This window comes from Peromyscus eremicus, chromosome 8a (assembly GCF_949786415.1).
Source record: "Peromyscus eremicus chromosome 8a, PerEre_H2_v1, whole genome shotgun sequence".
In the NCBI taxonomy this organism is placed as follows: Eukaryota; Metazoa; Chordata; class Mammalia; order Rodentia; family Cricetidae; genus Peromyscus; species Peromyscus eremicus.
The window spans coordinates 61,010,522-61,023,210 of record NC_081423.1 but is presented as its reverse complement, the minus strand read 5'-3'; the positions used below and the strand labels follow the sequence as shown (position 1 = coordinate 61,023,210).

At 54.6% G+C, this 12,689-nt stretch overlaps 1 protein-coding gene across 5 annotated transcripts in view; it reads right to left on the bottom strand.

Moving 5' to 3' along the window:
• Positions 1-12,689, bottom strand: part of Myo18a (myosin XVIIIA) — a 106,814-nt gene that overhangs the window by 6,867 nt on the left and 87,258 nt on the right. For 3 of the 5 annotated variants that reach the window (XM_059271263.1, XM_059271265.1, XM_059271266.1), the window contains 11 exons: positions 12,293-12,403; positions 11,699-11,803; positions 11,241-11,387; positions 10,617-10,730; positions 9,192-9,308; positions 8,805-8,888; positions 8,222-8,359; positions 5,694-5,879; positions 5,175-5,314; positions 4,372-4,416; positions 770-892 (listed from right to left, as the gene is read on the bottom strand). In XM_059271263.1, the coding sequence (XP_059127246.1) occupies positions 770-892; positions 4,372-4,416; positions 5,175-5,314; positions 5,694-5,879; positions 8,222-8,359; positions 8,805-8,888; positions 9,192-9,308; positions 10,617-10,730; positions 11,241-11,387; positions 11,699-11,803; positions 12,293-12,403 (1,310 nt within the window). The remainder of the gene's footprint in view (positions 1-769; positions 893-4,371; positions 4,417-5,174; positions 5,315-5,693; positions 5,880-8,221; positions 8,360-8,804; positions 8,889-9,191; positions 9,309-10,616; positions 10,731-11,240; positions 11,388-11,698; positions 11,804-12,292; positions 12,404-12,689) is intronic. The other 2 variants (XM_059271264.1, XM_059271267.1) reach the window with 1 other exon arrangement.

Sequence of the window (12,689 nt, the reverse complement as noted above, 5' to 3'; positions counted from 1 at the left end):
CTGGAGCCTCGTGCCACACTGTGGTGAACGGCAGCGGGGCGGGGAAGGCGGCATTATCTGCAATAACAAAATGTTGTTTGGCCGAATAAATTAAACCAATTACAGGGGGCCGCTGGGTGCTAGTGGTGAGGGGCTGGACTTGGGGGAAAAGAAAGAGAGAGATTCTTTTTTCCACTCAGCCTGCCTACGGTCTCTGGAGAGGTGGGGAAGGGAGCAAGGGACTCTGTGTGGGAAGGGGTGCAGGGAGTAGGCCATAACTGGCCAGCGACGGACAAAAATGGGAGCTCTGGCTTCTCCAGGTGGCTGTCTGTATGATCAGAAGACCGTGACTGGCTAGAGAGCTGGGGAGCAAGCCCCCAGATCAGCAGGCGAGTCTGGAGGGGTGGGCAGTGAAAAGCATAGGGAAGCAGAGGAAGAGGAGGAGGCGGAAATGCAGCGCAGCTCTGGGAACTGTGCCTTTGCATTGCTGCTGTATGGAGGTCCAGAGCCACTGGGCCGCCCTGTGCAGGCTCCAGGACCCAGAGTCCCCGGTGCCCTACCCAAGTCTTGACTTCAAAGGCACCAACAGGTAGATAGATGGTTGCTGTACAAGAGCTCACACCCAACCAGGGAACCACTACCTGGCTAAGCAGCTGGCCTTCTGTGTTCTTTCCACGGGCCAGAGGAGCGTACACATGGCCTGAGGGAGGCACCCTTGGTGCCAGGATACTGCCCGCCCCTGACCGGGCCTGAGATGGCTTCTCCTCCTTGCTTCAGGCCAAGTACTCACCTGGGACTCTTGAAGCTGCCATCATCAGAAGCTGCCTTGGAAGGTCCCTTGTTCTTTGACAGCCAAGACTTGACCCCGTCGACCCGGTCCTCCAGCTCTGAGTCCACGTCAGAGTCCCCCTCACTGTTGGGGCGAGGAGCAAAGAGGTAGGCAAGGCTAGGCAGCTGAGGACCGCTGGCCGGGAGGAAAGCAAGAAGGGAGGAGGGTGCACCTTGGGGCGGGGGGATGGAATGCAGGTGGCATGCGCATCAGTGAGTCAGGGAGGGCAGAAAGGTTAGAGTGAGCACGTCACCCCACGTCACCCCACGAGGTGCCCGTCCCTTCCCTCAGCAGACCACACTGGGTGACAGACAGCCACTAAGAAGATCCTGGAAGTGTGGAAGCACCACCCGTTCCTCCAGGTATGAGTGACAGGCTAGTCAGCTGACCGACCAGATGAGCATGGTAGGTGGGCCATCTACTTCGCAATTCTAGCCTAATGGCGCTTGGTTAAAGAGAAGTCTTAGAGCTGACAAGATGATTCAGTGAGTAATAGCATTCACCACCAAGCCTGAGTTCAAGCCCTGGAAGCCATATATATGCTGTAGCACACATATATACATATATCCACACAATATTGTTTGTATTGCTGGGCAGTGGTGGCTCACACCTTTAATCCCAGCACTCGGGAGGCAGAGGCAGGTTGATTTCTGTGAGTTCAAGACCAGCCTGGTCTACAGAGTGAGTTCCAGGACAGCCAGAGCTACACAGAGAAACCCTGTCTGGAAAAACCAAATAAAACAAATAGGTGTGTGTGTGTGTGTGTGTGTGTGTTTTCCTGGGTCTTTCAGCTCCCCCTTGAGGCCCATGTTGCTATTTCTTGTTGAGATGCCTCAGACTGTGGCTATGATTACCACCATTTTCTATGTCTTCATTACAAAAGCAGGGCTGCCAGTCATACACAGGACAGAGGCAGGACCTTCACATGACTTCAGGCTAACTTGAGCCTGAAGGTCTCTTTAGCTGCTAACAATACAAACCTAAGTTAATGAAGCACCAGCCACATCCTAGACCAGGTTGTGGTGTCTCTGGCTTTTAGAAACAGGAAAAAAAGGGGAGGGGAGCAGCACCTTCCCCGAGGGCCTGCTGGTGCCTTCAGGATCCGGGCAGCTCCAGGAAGCCCAGTGGGCTCAGAGAGTCTCCAGGCAGGGCTCTAACTCTCCAGGCTCCTCATCCCTGCCTCAGGCAGCCTCCAGCCCCTGCTCCCCACTGCTACTGCTGGACAGGGTGACCCCAGGACCTGCGAGAAAGCCTCAGAGTCTAATTCTAAGGCTAGAGTCGGGGTGACCCCTCATCAAGCAGTGGGGGCACAGAGATAGTTTCTAAGTGCAAATGCTTTGCAAATTCTGCAAAATGTCTGCTCTCTAAGATCCCCTGCTATGGATAGGCTGAGATTTCTCCTTGATATAAAGTTCCTTTCATCTGTGTCAACAGGAGTGGCCTGGTCCTGAATTATGTTCTTGAATAAATAGCCACACAGGCGCATGCATGTATACTTACACGCATGCACACACACAAATACACACACAAATACACACACACACACACACACACACACACACACACACACACATCAGAGGAAACCAGAGATCTGGGGACCACAAGAGAGCCTGGCATATGGGGAAGGGGAACAAAGAGGCGTATTTTATGGGCTTCCATCAAATACAGAATTATAACAGGGACGAGGCCTGCCGATGCCCCGGGTAAACAGGAGTTTAGCAGGCAGCCCCCAAACCACTAATACAAGCTCTGTGCCCATCTGAGCCTGGCAGATTTACTGTGGTGCACGGGTCCCATGGAACGCCAATACCACCTGATTTACACACCCGTGCAAAAAACCTTCCTCTATGGCTTCAGAGCCTGTAATTTATCACCGCCGTTCATAACCATATTGATTGCCTTTAGAAAGGAGGAGCTGTATGCATCGCAAAATCTATGTCTACATGTTAAAAGTGTTTCTGTATAAATCTCCCTTAATACTGCACTGTTTACTGCTTTCATTAAGGTTATGGCAATAACAACTGTATCTCTAAGTAAATCGAAACATTATTTTTCTGCCCGCCTTAGCATGCTCGTTCGATAACTTGGAGCTGCTGAGGAAGGAGCCCCTCTGCCATCAGTGGAGCCTGCTTAGAATTGCACGTTTTCATGCACCTGCTTTGAGTGCACGCTGGTGTGTGTGTGTGTGTGTGTGTGTGTGTGTGTGTGTGTGTGTGTGTGTTGAGTCTGTGTGTGCCCAACTACGGTTCAGAATATGATCTTCAGTGCACATTTTATCAGCCCTCAAAGCTCCTTCTGCCCAAGGATGGCAGGATGGAACACACCGGGGACAGATTGAGGCCCAGAATATGAATTTCCTTCCTTACATTCAGAGCAGTCAGTGGGCTGAGAAGCTGGCCTGCCTGCCCTCACCTTCCTTTTAGTTGCAAGAATCCAGACAATGTTCGGGTTCTCTTCCTTAAATAATCAGGCCCGTAAACAAACTCCAGGGGCAGGCAGGCTCAGGGGGCAGTTGAAATTTTAAATGGTCGGAATTAAACCTCGCGTCAAATACAATTTATGTCCGGGCTCATGTGCTATTAGTTAACTGGGAGCCGAATCACGGGGGAACAAACAAACGGAGACAGAACGGCAGGGGATATTAATTGTGTGTGACAACCGGGCTCCAGCGGCCCTCTATCACTGTTACACACTATTACATTTATCATTAGCTCTCCCGGACTCCTTTGCAGGGCCGCCAGCCCATCCTGGCCAGGGGAGGAGGCCTGCCAGGCAGGAAATTCAGTCCTATGCTGAAAAAACAACCTCCAAAGCAGCCCTGTCGAACTCGACAGAGGATCAGCAAACCCGCCTGAAGGCCTTGCACATCCGCACCGCTTTCCACCCCCCACACGCTGGAAAGAGAAAACAGGGAAGGGCAGATGTCCTAGGCTTCCCACCACCTGACAGACATACCAACACAGATAGGTTCCTCCTCCCACCAGCACGAGCACCACCACTGCCCGAGGTGCCCCCAGGGAGCAAAGCAAACCCAGCCGGCTGCCGCCTTCTCCTGCCACAGCAGAGCTGCCCCACATTAGCTGCCTGAAGGCTTTCTCCACACAAGCAGCTGTGAGATGCCCCTCACCTTCAACCCTCATCTGCCTAAGGAAGGTGACAGGCCTTAAACACGAAACAGACCCATTCCTTGCAGGCAGCTTGCCTTCCAAGAGCCCAAGGATGTATCCTGAACACTGGACCCCTAGAGAGACAGGCCAGGGTGGTGGCCACACTTGGTTCCTAGAGAGGGGAGGCTGGGACTTAGCCAGGGAGATGGAGCCTCATCCTAGCTACCGGGGCCATGAAGGTCAGTCTGGCCTTCTAGGAACACACTTCACAGCCAGCCCGTTCTTCCATTCCAGCCTAAGGACAGTCAGTGGTGTTAGCATGAGAGACCAGCTAGAGAGAGTGTGAAGCTGTGTCTGCGAGCCGTGCCGCATGCAGCAGGGGCCGGGCAGGAAGCCCTGTGTTAGGGATGGTTAGACACCCGTGGGGAGCAAAGAGCACACGGCTCTGGTCCTCACAGTTTATTCTTTCTTTTCTGATACTTTGTCACCATGTCCTGTAAACTGGAAACAGAAAGGAAACCGTGGGCAAAGGGGCCAGAAGAAGCAGGTGGGGGGTGGGGATCGACGGACAGACTGAGGAGTACCCTCATCCACGCTTCTTTCTTCAGTAAATGAGAGCTCTGGCTGGCTGAGATCAGGCAGAAGTGAGTAACACAATTCTCAGAACCAGGCCTGATCCTCCACTGCCAGCACTCATCCCAAAGGAGCAAGCTTCCTGGGCTGCCCTGCCCTGCCCTGCCCTGCCCATATGATGGGACCTGACCCAGAGGTGGCAAGTGGGGATCTCCGGGATCTACTTAGGTCCCAGCCCCACCCCCACACTGCTGGTCCTCTGGATTTGTGACTTTTTCCTCAGCCTAGGACTACAAATCTCTTTCCTTCTCCAAAACCATTCCCTGGGTAGGTTTTATGCGGGAAAATCTCTAGCGCGGTAGCAAGGCACCACCGCCCTTAAATCTCTGCTCTCCCTGGAGTGGAGCAGACGCCATCGGAAGTGCAGCTAAACTGGGGGAATAACTCACGGGGAGCAGGCAGCACCAGAGGCTTTGGAAGGCCTGGGAAGGAGAGCTCGGGAGGATGGGAGAGCTTCTAACCGCCCCCCTCCCCAGCATCCTCCGCCTCTCCCATCTGGGTCTAGCACTGGGAGGGTGATTTGGTAGCTTAGCTATGGGATAACAGGTTGAAGCTGCCACCTGGGGCCCGACTCCACCGGTCGAGGGCTTTGTCCCACCTGAAACGCCAGAGGCTCCACCTCCTACCTGTTGATAAGGTCCTCATTCTCATCGCTCTCCATCTCATCCTCAATGGCGGCTTGCAAGTCCCCAATGCGCTTGAACGCCAGCTTTAGGTCAGCTTGCAAGCTTTGGTTAGCAGCTTCCAGGCTCTCCAGGTCCATTTCCTAGGAGGGGAGTCTAGTGTACAGGAGGGCCACACTGTCCCCTAGCATCTCTGAAGGAGCCTGTAGCAAGTTACTTGCTGCCAGACAGGACCTACCCTGGTGCTCCTTGAAGCCTCCAAAGGCTTCTCTATTCAAGGGCTACTAGGCTGGCTGGGTGGGGGCTTCACCTGATGGAGACTTCTGAGGCCACCCCTGACTCTCTTGCCTGTCCTCGGAACTGAACTGTCCTCCACCCAAACCTAGGGTGAGGTGAGTGTATATGTAACAGGACTTGGGCACTGAAATGCCCCCCACAGCCCAGGGTGAGGTGGATATGTACTTAGCAGGACCTGGGGGGTGGGGTGCTCCAGCTTGGGACCCATGAGGAGCAGGACATTACCAGTTCATGCTTCTTGCGGCTGGCCTCAGCTTCCTTCCTGGCAAGCTCGCTCATCTCCTCCTTGGTGTCACGGAGCTGTCTCTGGAGTCTCTTGTTCTGTTCCTTCTCACGGTTCTCAGCAGCAGCGCGCTGGTCCCGTTCCTCAGTCAGCTTCTCCATGTTTTCCTTGAGCCGATTGGCCAGGCTCTGGGGGAGCAGGTTGAGAAGGAAGACCAGGGGGTAGGCTGTCAGCCAGGCAGAGGGGCTGTTGGTGGGAAATCTGGCCAAGCGCTCTGGTCCCACTACTTAGTTATGGCTAAGGGATGCGGGAGTTCACTTTTAACTTCTCCCCACCCCATCCTTTCTTGTTGTGTCTTCCTGTGTGAAGGAACACGTGTGTAGGCCAGAAGTCAACCTGTATTATTCCTTAGGTGGCATCCATCTTGTCCTTTGAGACACGGTCTCTTATTGAGACCTAGAGCTCACCAATTAGGCTGTCTGTACAGCAAACCTTGGTGATCCAGTGCTGGGATTACAGCACTACACCTGGATTTTTTCATTATTTTTTAAATTTATTTTTACTTTATGTGCTTTTGGGTTTTGCCTGCACATATGTTTGTGTGAAGGTGTTGGATCCCTTGGAACTGGAATTACAGGCAGTTGTGAGCTGCCATGGAATTGAACCCGGAGCCTCTGGAAGAACAGCCAGTGCTCTTAACCACTGAGCCATCTCTCCCGCTCCCTACACTTGGCTTTTTATGTAGGTGCTGAGTGGACTCAGGACCTCAGCTGTGCAGGGTAAGCACTTTACCAACTGATCTGCCCCCTTAGATCTTCGCTGTCTGTCAAAGGGGAAGGGGACACCTGTATTGGGGTCTTTGCAGGACTAGGGAGGGCAGTAATGAGAAGACCATCTGGAAGAAGGGTTGTGGTCGTTCTTATGACTGCAGAGACTCGGGCAGGCTCTGGGCAGAGGCTGGCCTGTCATATAAGTGTCTCCACGGTCATCAGAGATTTTTTCGGAGATGCTGAACTCAGAAGGTGCAGCCGGTGTTCAGAGGTGACTGGCTGCATTGTGAGTGCCTGATTAAGAGACCCATCCAGAGCTATCTCTCTGGGCCTCGTGAATCTGTCTCCTTCAGAAAGACGAACATGTCTTCCCTGCCAGGCAGAAGCGTCCTAAGCAGGAAATGATTTGGAGTGGAGGGAGGGTGAGGAAGGACTGAGTCAGTGCCCAATCTGGTTCTCCCACTGACTGCCACCTGCCCTGCCCCAGCCTGGTGTGTAGAATGACAGGCGCAGGTTACAGGGTCACTCAGGAGGAGTCTGAACCACAGTTCCTTTCTGGTTAGAAGGGAATCTGAGGGCAGAGATCCCAGCCTGAGAGAAAAGTAAGGTGACGAGTGCAGAGATCCCAGCCTGAGAGAAAAGTAAGGTGACGAGTGCAGAGGGTGGAGCCGCCATCCACCATCAGTGGCTTCTTCCGCCCCTTGCGGCCACTCGAACCCTTTCCTGTGTGTGATAATGGGGACTGAAATGTGATCCACTGCCCTGAGGTCCTGGGGGCAGAAAATAAGCTACTAAGTTCTGGGTAGTTCTGCCTGGTTCTCCATGTTGGGAGTTTTGTCCATACTCCTCTCCTGTGTCCAGGCGGGTAATGCCCTTGGCTGCCCACCTGTGTCCACCTCTCTCCTGTAGTCTTCTCTGCTGACAGGGGGACTGACGGGAAGGGGCAACAGAGAAGCTCCTTATCCACCACAATGAACATGTTCCCGGGCAGGCCTGACGGTGTTTGGACAGACGTCCATAAGCTCAGGAGAGCTTCAAGACAAGGCTCCACGTCAACACTCAGACTGGGCTCTGACGGGTCTCTTTACACAGGGAGGGCTGGAGCATGCTGGTTACAGGAGACCCGAAGAGGAAGGGGCCGGGGTGGAGGACGGAGAGGCCACTGTGGGGAAGGAGGGATCAAAGCATGATGAAAAGAGGCCAACCAATAGAGGGGGGAGGGCTAAAAGAAAAGGGGGGGGATGAGGAAAGAAATGAAGACACAGGAAGAGAGTAAGAAAGACAGTAACAGAGGAGAGAGAAAGGAGAAGAGCCGAGCCAGAAAGGGTGGCATGAGCGAGGGAAGGGGGGGGGGGACGTAAAAAGGAAGAGGAGAAGAGGAGAGAGCCATGAGAACAGACTTCAGCCCTCAGAGCAGTGGCACCATCCGCTGCATATTTATGACCCTCCCAGAGAGTGAGTGAGGGGGACGGGAGGGGGAGCTCGTGGCAGAGGAAAATATGAAGACGAAAAGCCAAGCTGCTCTGGTCCCTTGGCAGAAAGCAGGCACGGATAAAGAATGTAAAATAGGCGGGCTCTGCGGGGCCCAGAGAGCAGGCCGGGCAGGCGGGAGGGGAGCTCCCGCCCTGTCAGCTGGCCTGGCAGCTTGGCAGAGGACTCTGAGGAGTCCCTGGCTTGCACAGCCCTTCAGAGCATGCGTGGCTCCAGCCACTAGGGCAGCCTGGCTTGGCTTGCAGTGAAGCATGCCAGGCTGAACCTACCTCCAGACGCTTCACTTGGGTCTTCTCGAACTCCAGGCGTGTTTCCAGCTCCCTGATCTTCGCCTCCTGCCTGCTGACCAGGGACTTGTCCACCATGGACTGCTCCAGGAACTCCACCTGGCTCTGCAGGGCTTGTAGCTAGGGGTGGAGGGAGCGAGAGAAGAATGAGAGTCCAGAATGAATCCAGAAGCGGGAGGGCAGTGGCGAGTCTGGGATAGGCAGTGTCACCATGGTGACGAGAAGGCTGAGGGAGGGAGGGAGAGATACAAGGAGGAGGATGAGGAGCCCCACCCCCGCCCCCAGCAAAGGCATCCCCACCTGCCCCTGCACTTGGCACTGATACTGCCCTTCTGAGAGGAAGGAGGGTGCTAAGGACCAGAGAGGGAATAGAAATGCAAAGCGAGGCAGCTGAAGCCAAAACATCTACCATAGTGATGTGGCTTCAAGCATGGCTCTTCCTGCCAGCTCACACTGCTCTGTGATTTACTGATGACTGAGAGAAACACCCTCCATACTAGGAGATCAAGGCTTCAGCCCCAGTGATCCCTGAATTCTCACTCCCAAGGGAAGCCATGGTACCCACCTTCTCCTGCAGCTCTTGCTTCTCCTTGTTGGATTCTTCTAGCTGAGCTTGGAGGTCATTCATCTGCGCCATGTCCCGGGAGGCCTGGGAAAGGAGAGGAAGAATGGGGAAAATGTCCCCCAAACAGAAATTCTGCCCCTATCCATTCAGACTCACAAGGGATGTCTCTCCAAATAAGTGTCTGGAGCCAGGCGCGGTAGTGCGCACCTTTAATCCAGCACTTGGGAGGCAGAGGCAGACAGATCTCTGTGAGTTCAAGGGCAGCCTGGTCTATAAAGAGAGTTCCAGGGCAGCCAGGGCTACATATCTCCAAAAGGAGGTGTCTAGCTAGGGATCTACGAGGTGGTCCCGGGACCTTAACTATGATGTCATTCCTGGCGGGGGTACCTGGGCCACGGCTGCCTTGTGCTTCTTCATCAGCTCATTCATGTCCTCCTGATCCTCTTCCAGCCGGTTCTGGATCTCATTTTTCTCACGCTGAAGGCGACTCAGCTGCTCCTCCAACTGCACAGAGGCAGGGGTAGATCAGAGGGCATCAGGCCTGTGTCTTCAGGTCCTGGGATGCCAAGTCCAAACCTGCCCCACCCTATGCCACCTCTCCTACTGGGGGTGATAGTAGGATAGGGACATGATGGTATGTTGGAGTGAGTCCCAGAGCCAGCGAAGTTCTCTGGTGGGTTCTGGGCAGGGAGATGAGGGACAGAGCTGTCTGTGGGGGACAGGCAGCAGACCCTGGGCTTCTAGGTGCTAAATGACAGCTGCTTTCTGGCAGCTCTGTCAAGGCTAATGAGAAGGTAGAAATTCTGCCATGACAAATGACCCAGCATCCCGGCACATCAGCCTGACCATCAGCCTGACCAGCATGCACTCTGCCCACATCAGGCCTCAGGGAAGGACCTTTCAAGCTGGTGACATCCCCTGGGGATGGCCCACTCTTGGGTCATCCGGCTCTCCCAGCCTTGGGGGAGGGGAAGAGACAGGTACCAGCAGCTTCAGGAAATGAATGAATCTATTAGCCTGTAATTCCAAACCAAAATGACTGCGTCGGAGCCTTCTCTGCCCCATCCATCTTGTTACTGGGCTGTGGGGAGCTGGGGAAGCCTCCGCCAAGAAATTTATTAACTCAGATTTAAATAAAATGGTAATTTTATAACAGCCTTTTTTAACACAATTAAGGAATTTGAATTACTCACCTGGAAACTGCTGAAGAGCACAAATGTCACAAGATAAATCAGGCCTGTGAGATTGGCATCTCTCAGCAGCAGGGGGACTAGCTGGGGGCCATGAGGCCAACAGCCAAACTCAGCCTCCTCCCCTGCCCCATTCCTGGCCTGAGGAGGTACAGGTGGTGGCCACATCCCCGGAGTGAACACTCAGCCAATGGATGGGCCGTGGGAGAGGTGGGGAATTAAAAGGGAGGCATTAAATAAAAGCTCTAATTAGCTGCCGCCTGGGCTTGTCAGTGGGCTGGGCAGGGGGAGGGGAAGGAAGCCTAGCCATCCTATCCTCTTATCGGTGCTTCTGCTAATCTCCAGGCACCTGTTTACATCCCTCAGCCACATTAGCTGCCTTTATTTATGGTTCCAGGGCCTGCGGCCAAGCTCCCAGAGGCAGGTGGTTAAACAGGGAGATGTGCACCCAAGCTGGTTCCCTCTTCTGCCAGCCCTCCCTCCTCTCAATACTGCTCTGAGTGGGTGGGGGGAGCAGAGGACAGAGATGGGGGGGTGCTCTGTCCTGCAGAAATCCCTGGCATGAAAGGCCCTGTGTGGGGTGACCGCAGCTCCTGTCACGGTCCCCAGCCCTGCCCCTCACCGCTGTCTTGGCTTTGACGATGTCGTCAATCTGCAGGTGCAGATCTTCCATCTCCACCTCCATGGCCTTCCGCGCTTTGACAGCTGCTGCGCAGGTGAACTCCGACTCTTCCAGCTGGACACAGAGCCACCCCCACCCAGGGGATAGACGTCAGCCACGCTCTGGGCCGTGCAGGGCACTGGCTCACAGGGAGAAGGGGCCCAGGCACTCTCCCTGTCCTCCCCTGCCACCTCCTCCCCCTTCTTGCCCCGCCTCTTTCTTCATGAAGGGCAGTTTCAGAGCCATAGTTGTGCTGTGGTGCATACATTGTTCTCTCCTTCAGTGTGCACGCTGCATCCACATCACCCTAGGGCTTGGCAGTCACACTGCAGGGCATACACAGACCCTGGGGAAGCTGGCTGCTATGGGTGGCTTCCTCCCCACATTCCAGCCATCTTCCTTTTCAAGGATTTAACAGTAGTGGAGAAGAGGGTTGGGGATTTAGCTCAGTGGTAGAGCGCTTGCCTAGCAAGCGCAAGACCCTGGGTTTGGTCCTCAGCTCACCAAAAAAAAAAAAAAAAAAAAAGAATAGTGGAGAAGAAAACTAAACAAATAAGCTTCAGTGGATTCAACTGAGCACAGTACCTGGTTCTTCAGCTGGGCAATCTCCCTCTTGCTGGGGGCGTTGTTCTTTAAGTGGTCCAGCATGATCTGGGCATCTGCCAGCAGCGCCTTGGTGCGCTTCAGGTCTTTCCGCAACCGCTTCTCTGATTCAAAGTCCCTCTGGTTCACCTGCGGGGGGATGACACCATCCAGGAAGACACTGAGCTCCACCATGGGACTCCCTTGAGTCCTTCCCAAGCTGACTGCTAATCTTGCCCACCCTCACACTCTCCAAAATGAGCAAGGATGCTCTCCTGGGCATGTCAGGATCATGCTGGCTAATGAGAAAGGCCTGGGTGATGGATGATGCCCTCATCGACCCCTGTGATATGGTACCTGCTGCAGAGCCCCACCCCGTACCCAGCTTTCTGTCCTCAAGACCCCAGTCCTAGGCCGGTGGAGCAGGGAGCTGTGGGGTCCCCGCGCACGCGCACGCGTACCTGGTCACTGAGTGTGGAGAGCTTGCTCTCCAGCTCCCGCTTCTCCCGCAGAGCCTTCTGCTTGTCTTCATACTCCTCCTCAAGCTGCACTTCCATCTGCTTTAGCTGCAGGGTCACAGGGACAGAGGCTCGCTGTCCTTTGTGTGCAGGGGCAATAGTCCCTTCCCATGCTAAGTGTCCCAACCCAGAACAATGGGGCAGGACAGTGTGGGGGACCCAAGGAGCTGTGAGTGCTGGAGGGGGGCAGAAGGCCACCAGCAGCTACTACAGCCACAGGAGACTTCACAGAGTGAGGAGGGTGGGGACCTGTCCAGCTAGGCTGGCTGACCTAGCTGGTGGCCCCAGTGGTGCACACACAGGTAGGGCTACTGCTTGATACAGCAGACGAGGAGCTATGGTTTTTTAAGGGCCCAAGCTTTTTTATAGGCTGAACGGCACAACCAGGCCAGGCCTGAGTCCTAAGAGGGGAAATGCTGGTCCAGACCAGCAGTAGAATACAGAGGATAATGTGGAAAACTCCTCACTTGGAAGCAGCGACAAAGAACAGGTCCTTACACCAGCCTAGGAAGAGCCCGGACGGTCCAGATGCCATACCTTCTTCTGACATGACTGCCGGGCCTCCTCCACCTCCTCATCCCGACTCTCCATCTCCTTTGAATGGGTCTGTCTCATCCTCTCCATCTCCATCTCCAGACGCAGCTTGGCCTGCGGGTTGGGAGTCAGGACTGGGTTCCTTTCCCCACAAGGTCCTGCCCGAAGTGCGGCTCCCCGTTCAGGAGCACAGGCTCGCTCTCCATCATAGCTCTCTTTACCTGATCACTCTTAGCCCCTGGCAGACAGCTTCTCCAGGGCAGCTGGAGTGTGCCTCCCTGCTAAACACCTGGCCAAGACTCAGGAAGAGGCTTGCTGCTGGAGATGCTCTTGACGCTTTCCCTCTCTGGGCAGGTCCCCCTGAACTGACTCGGCTGTTCAGTCACATGCTCAGCTAGCT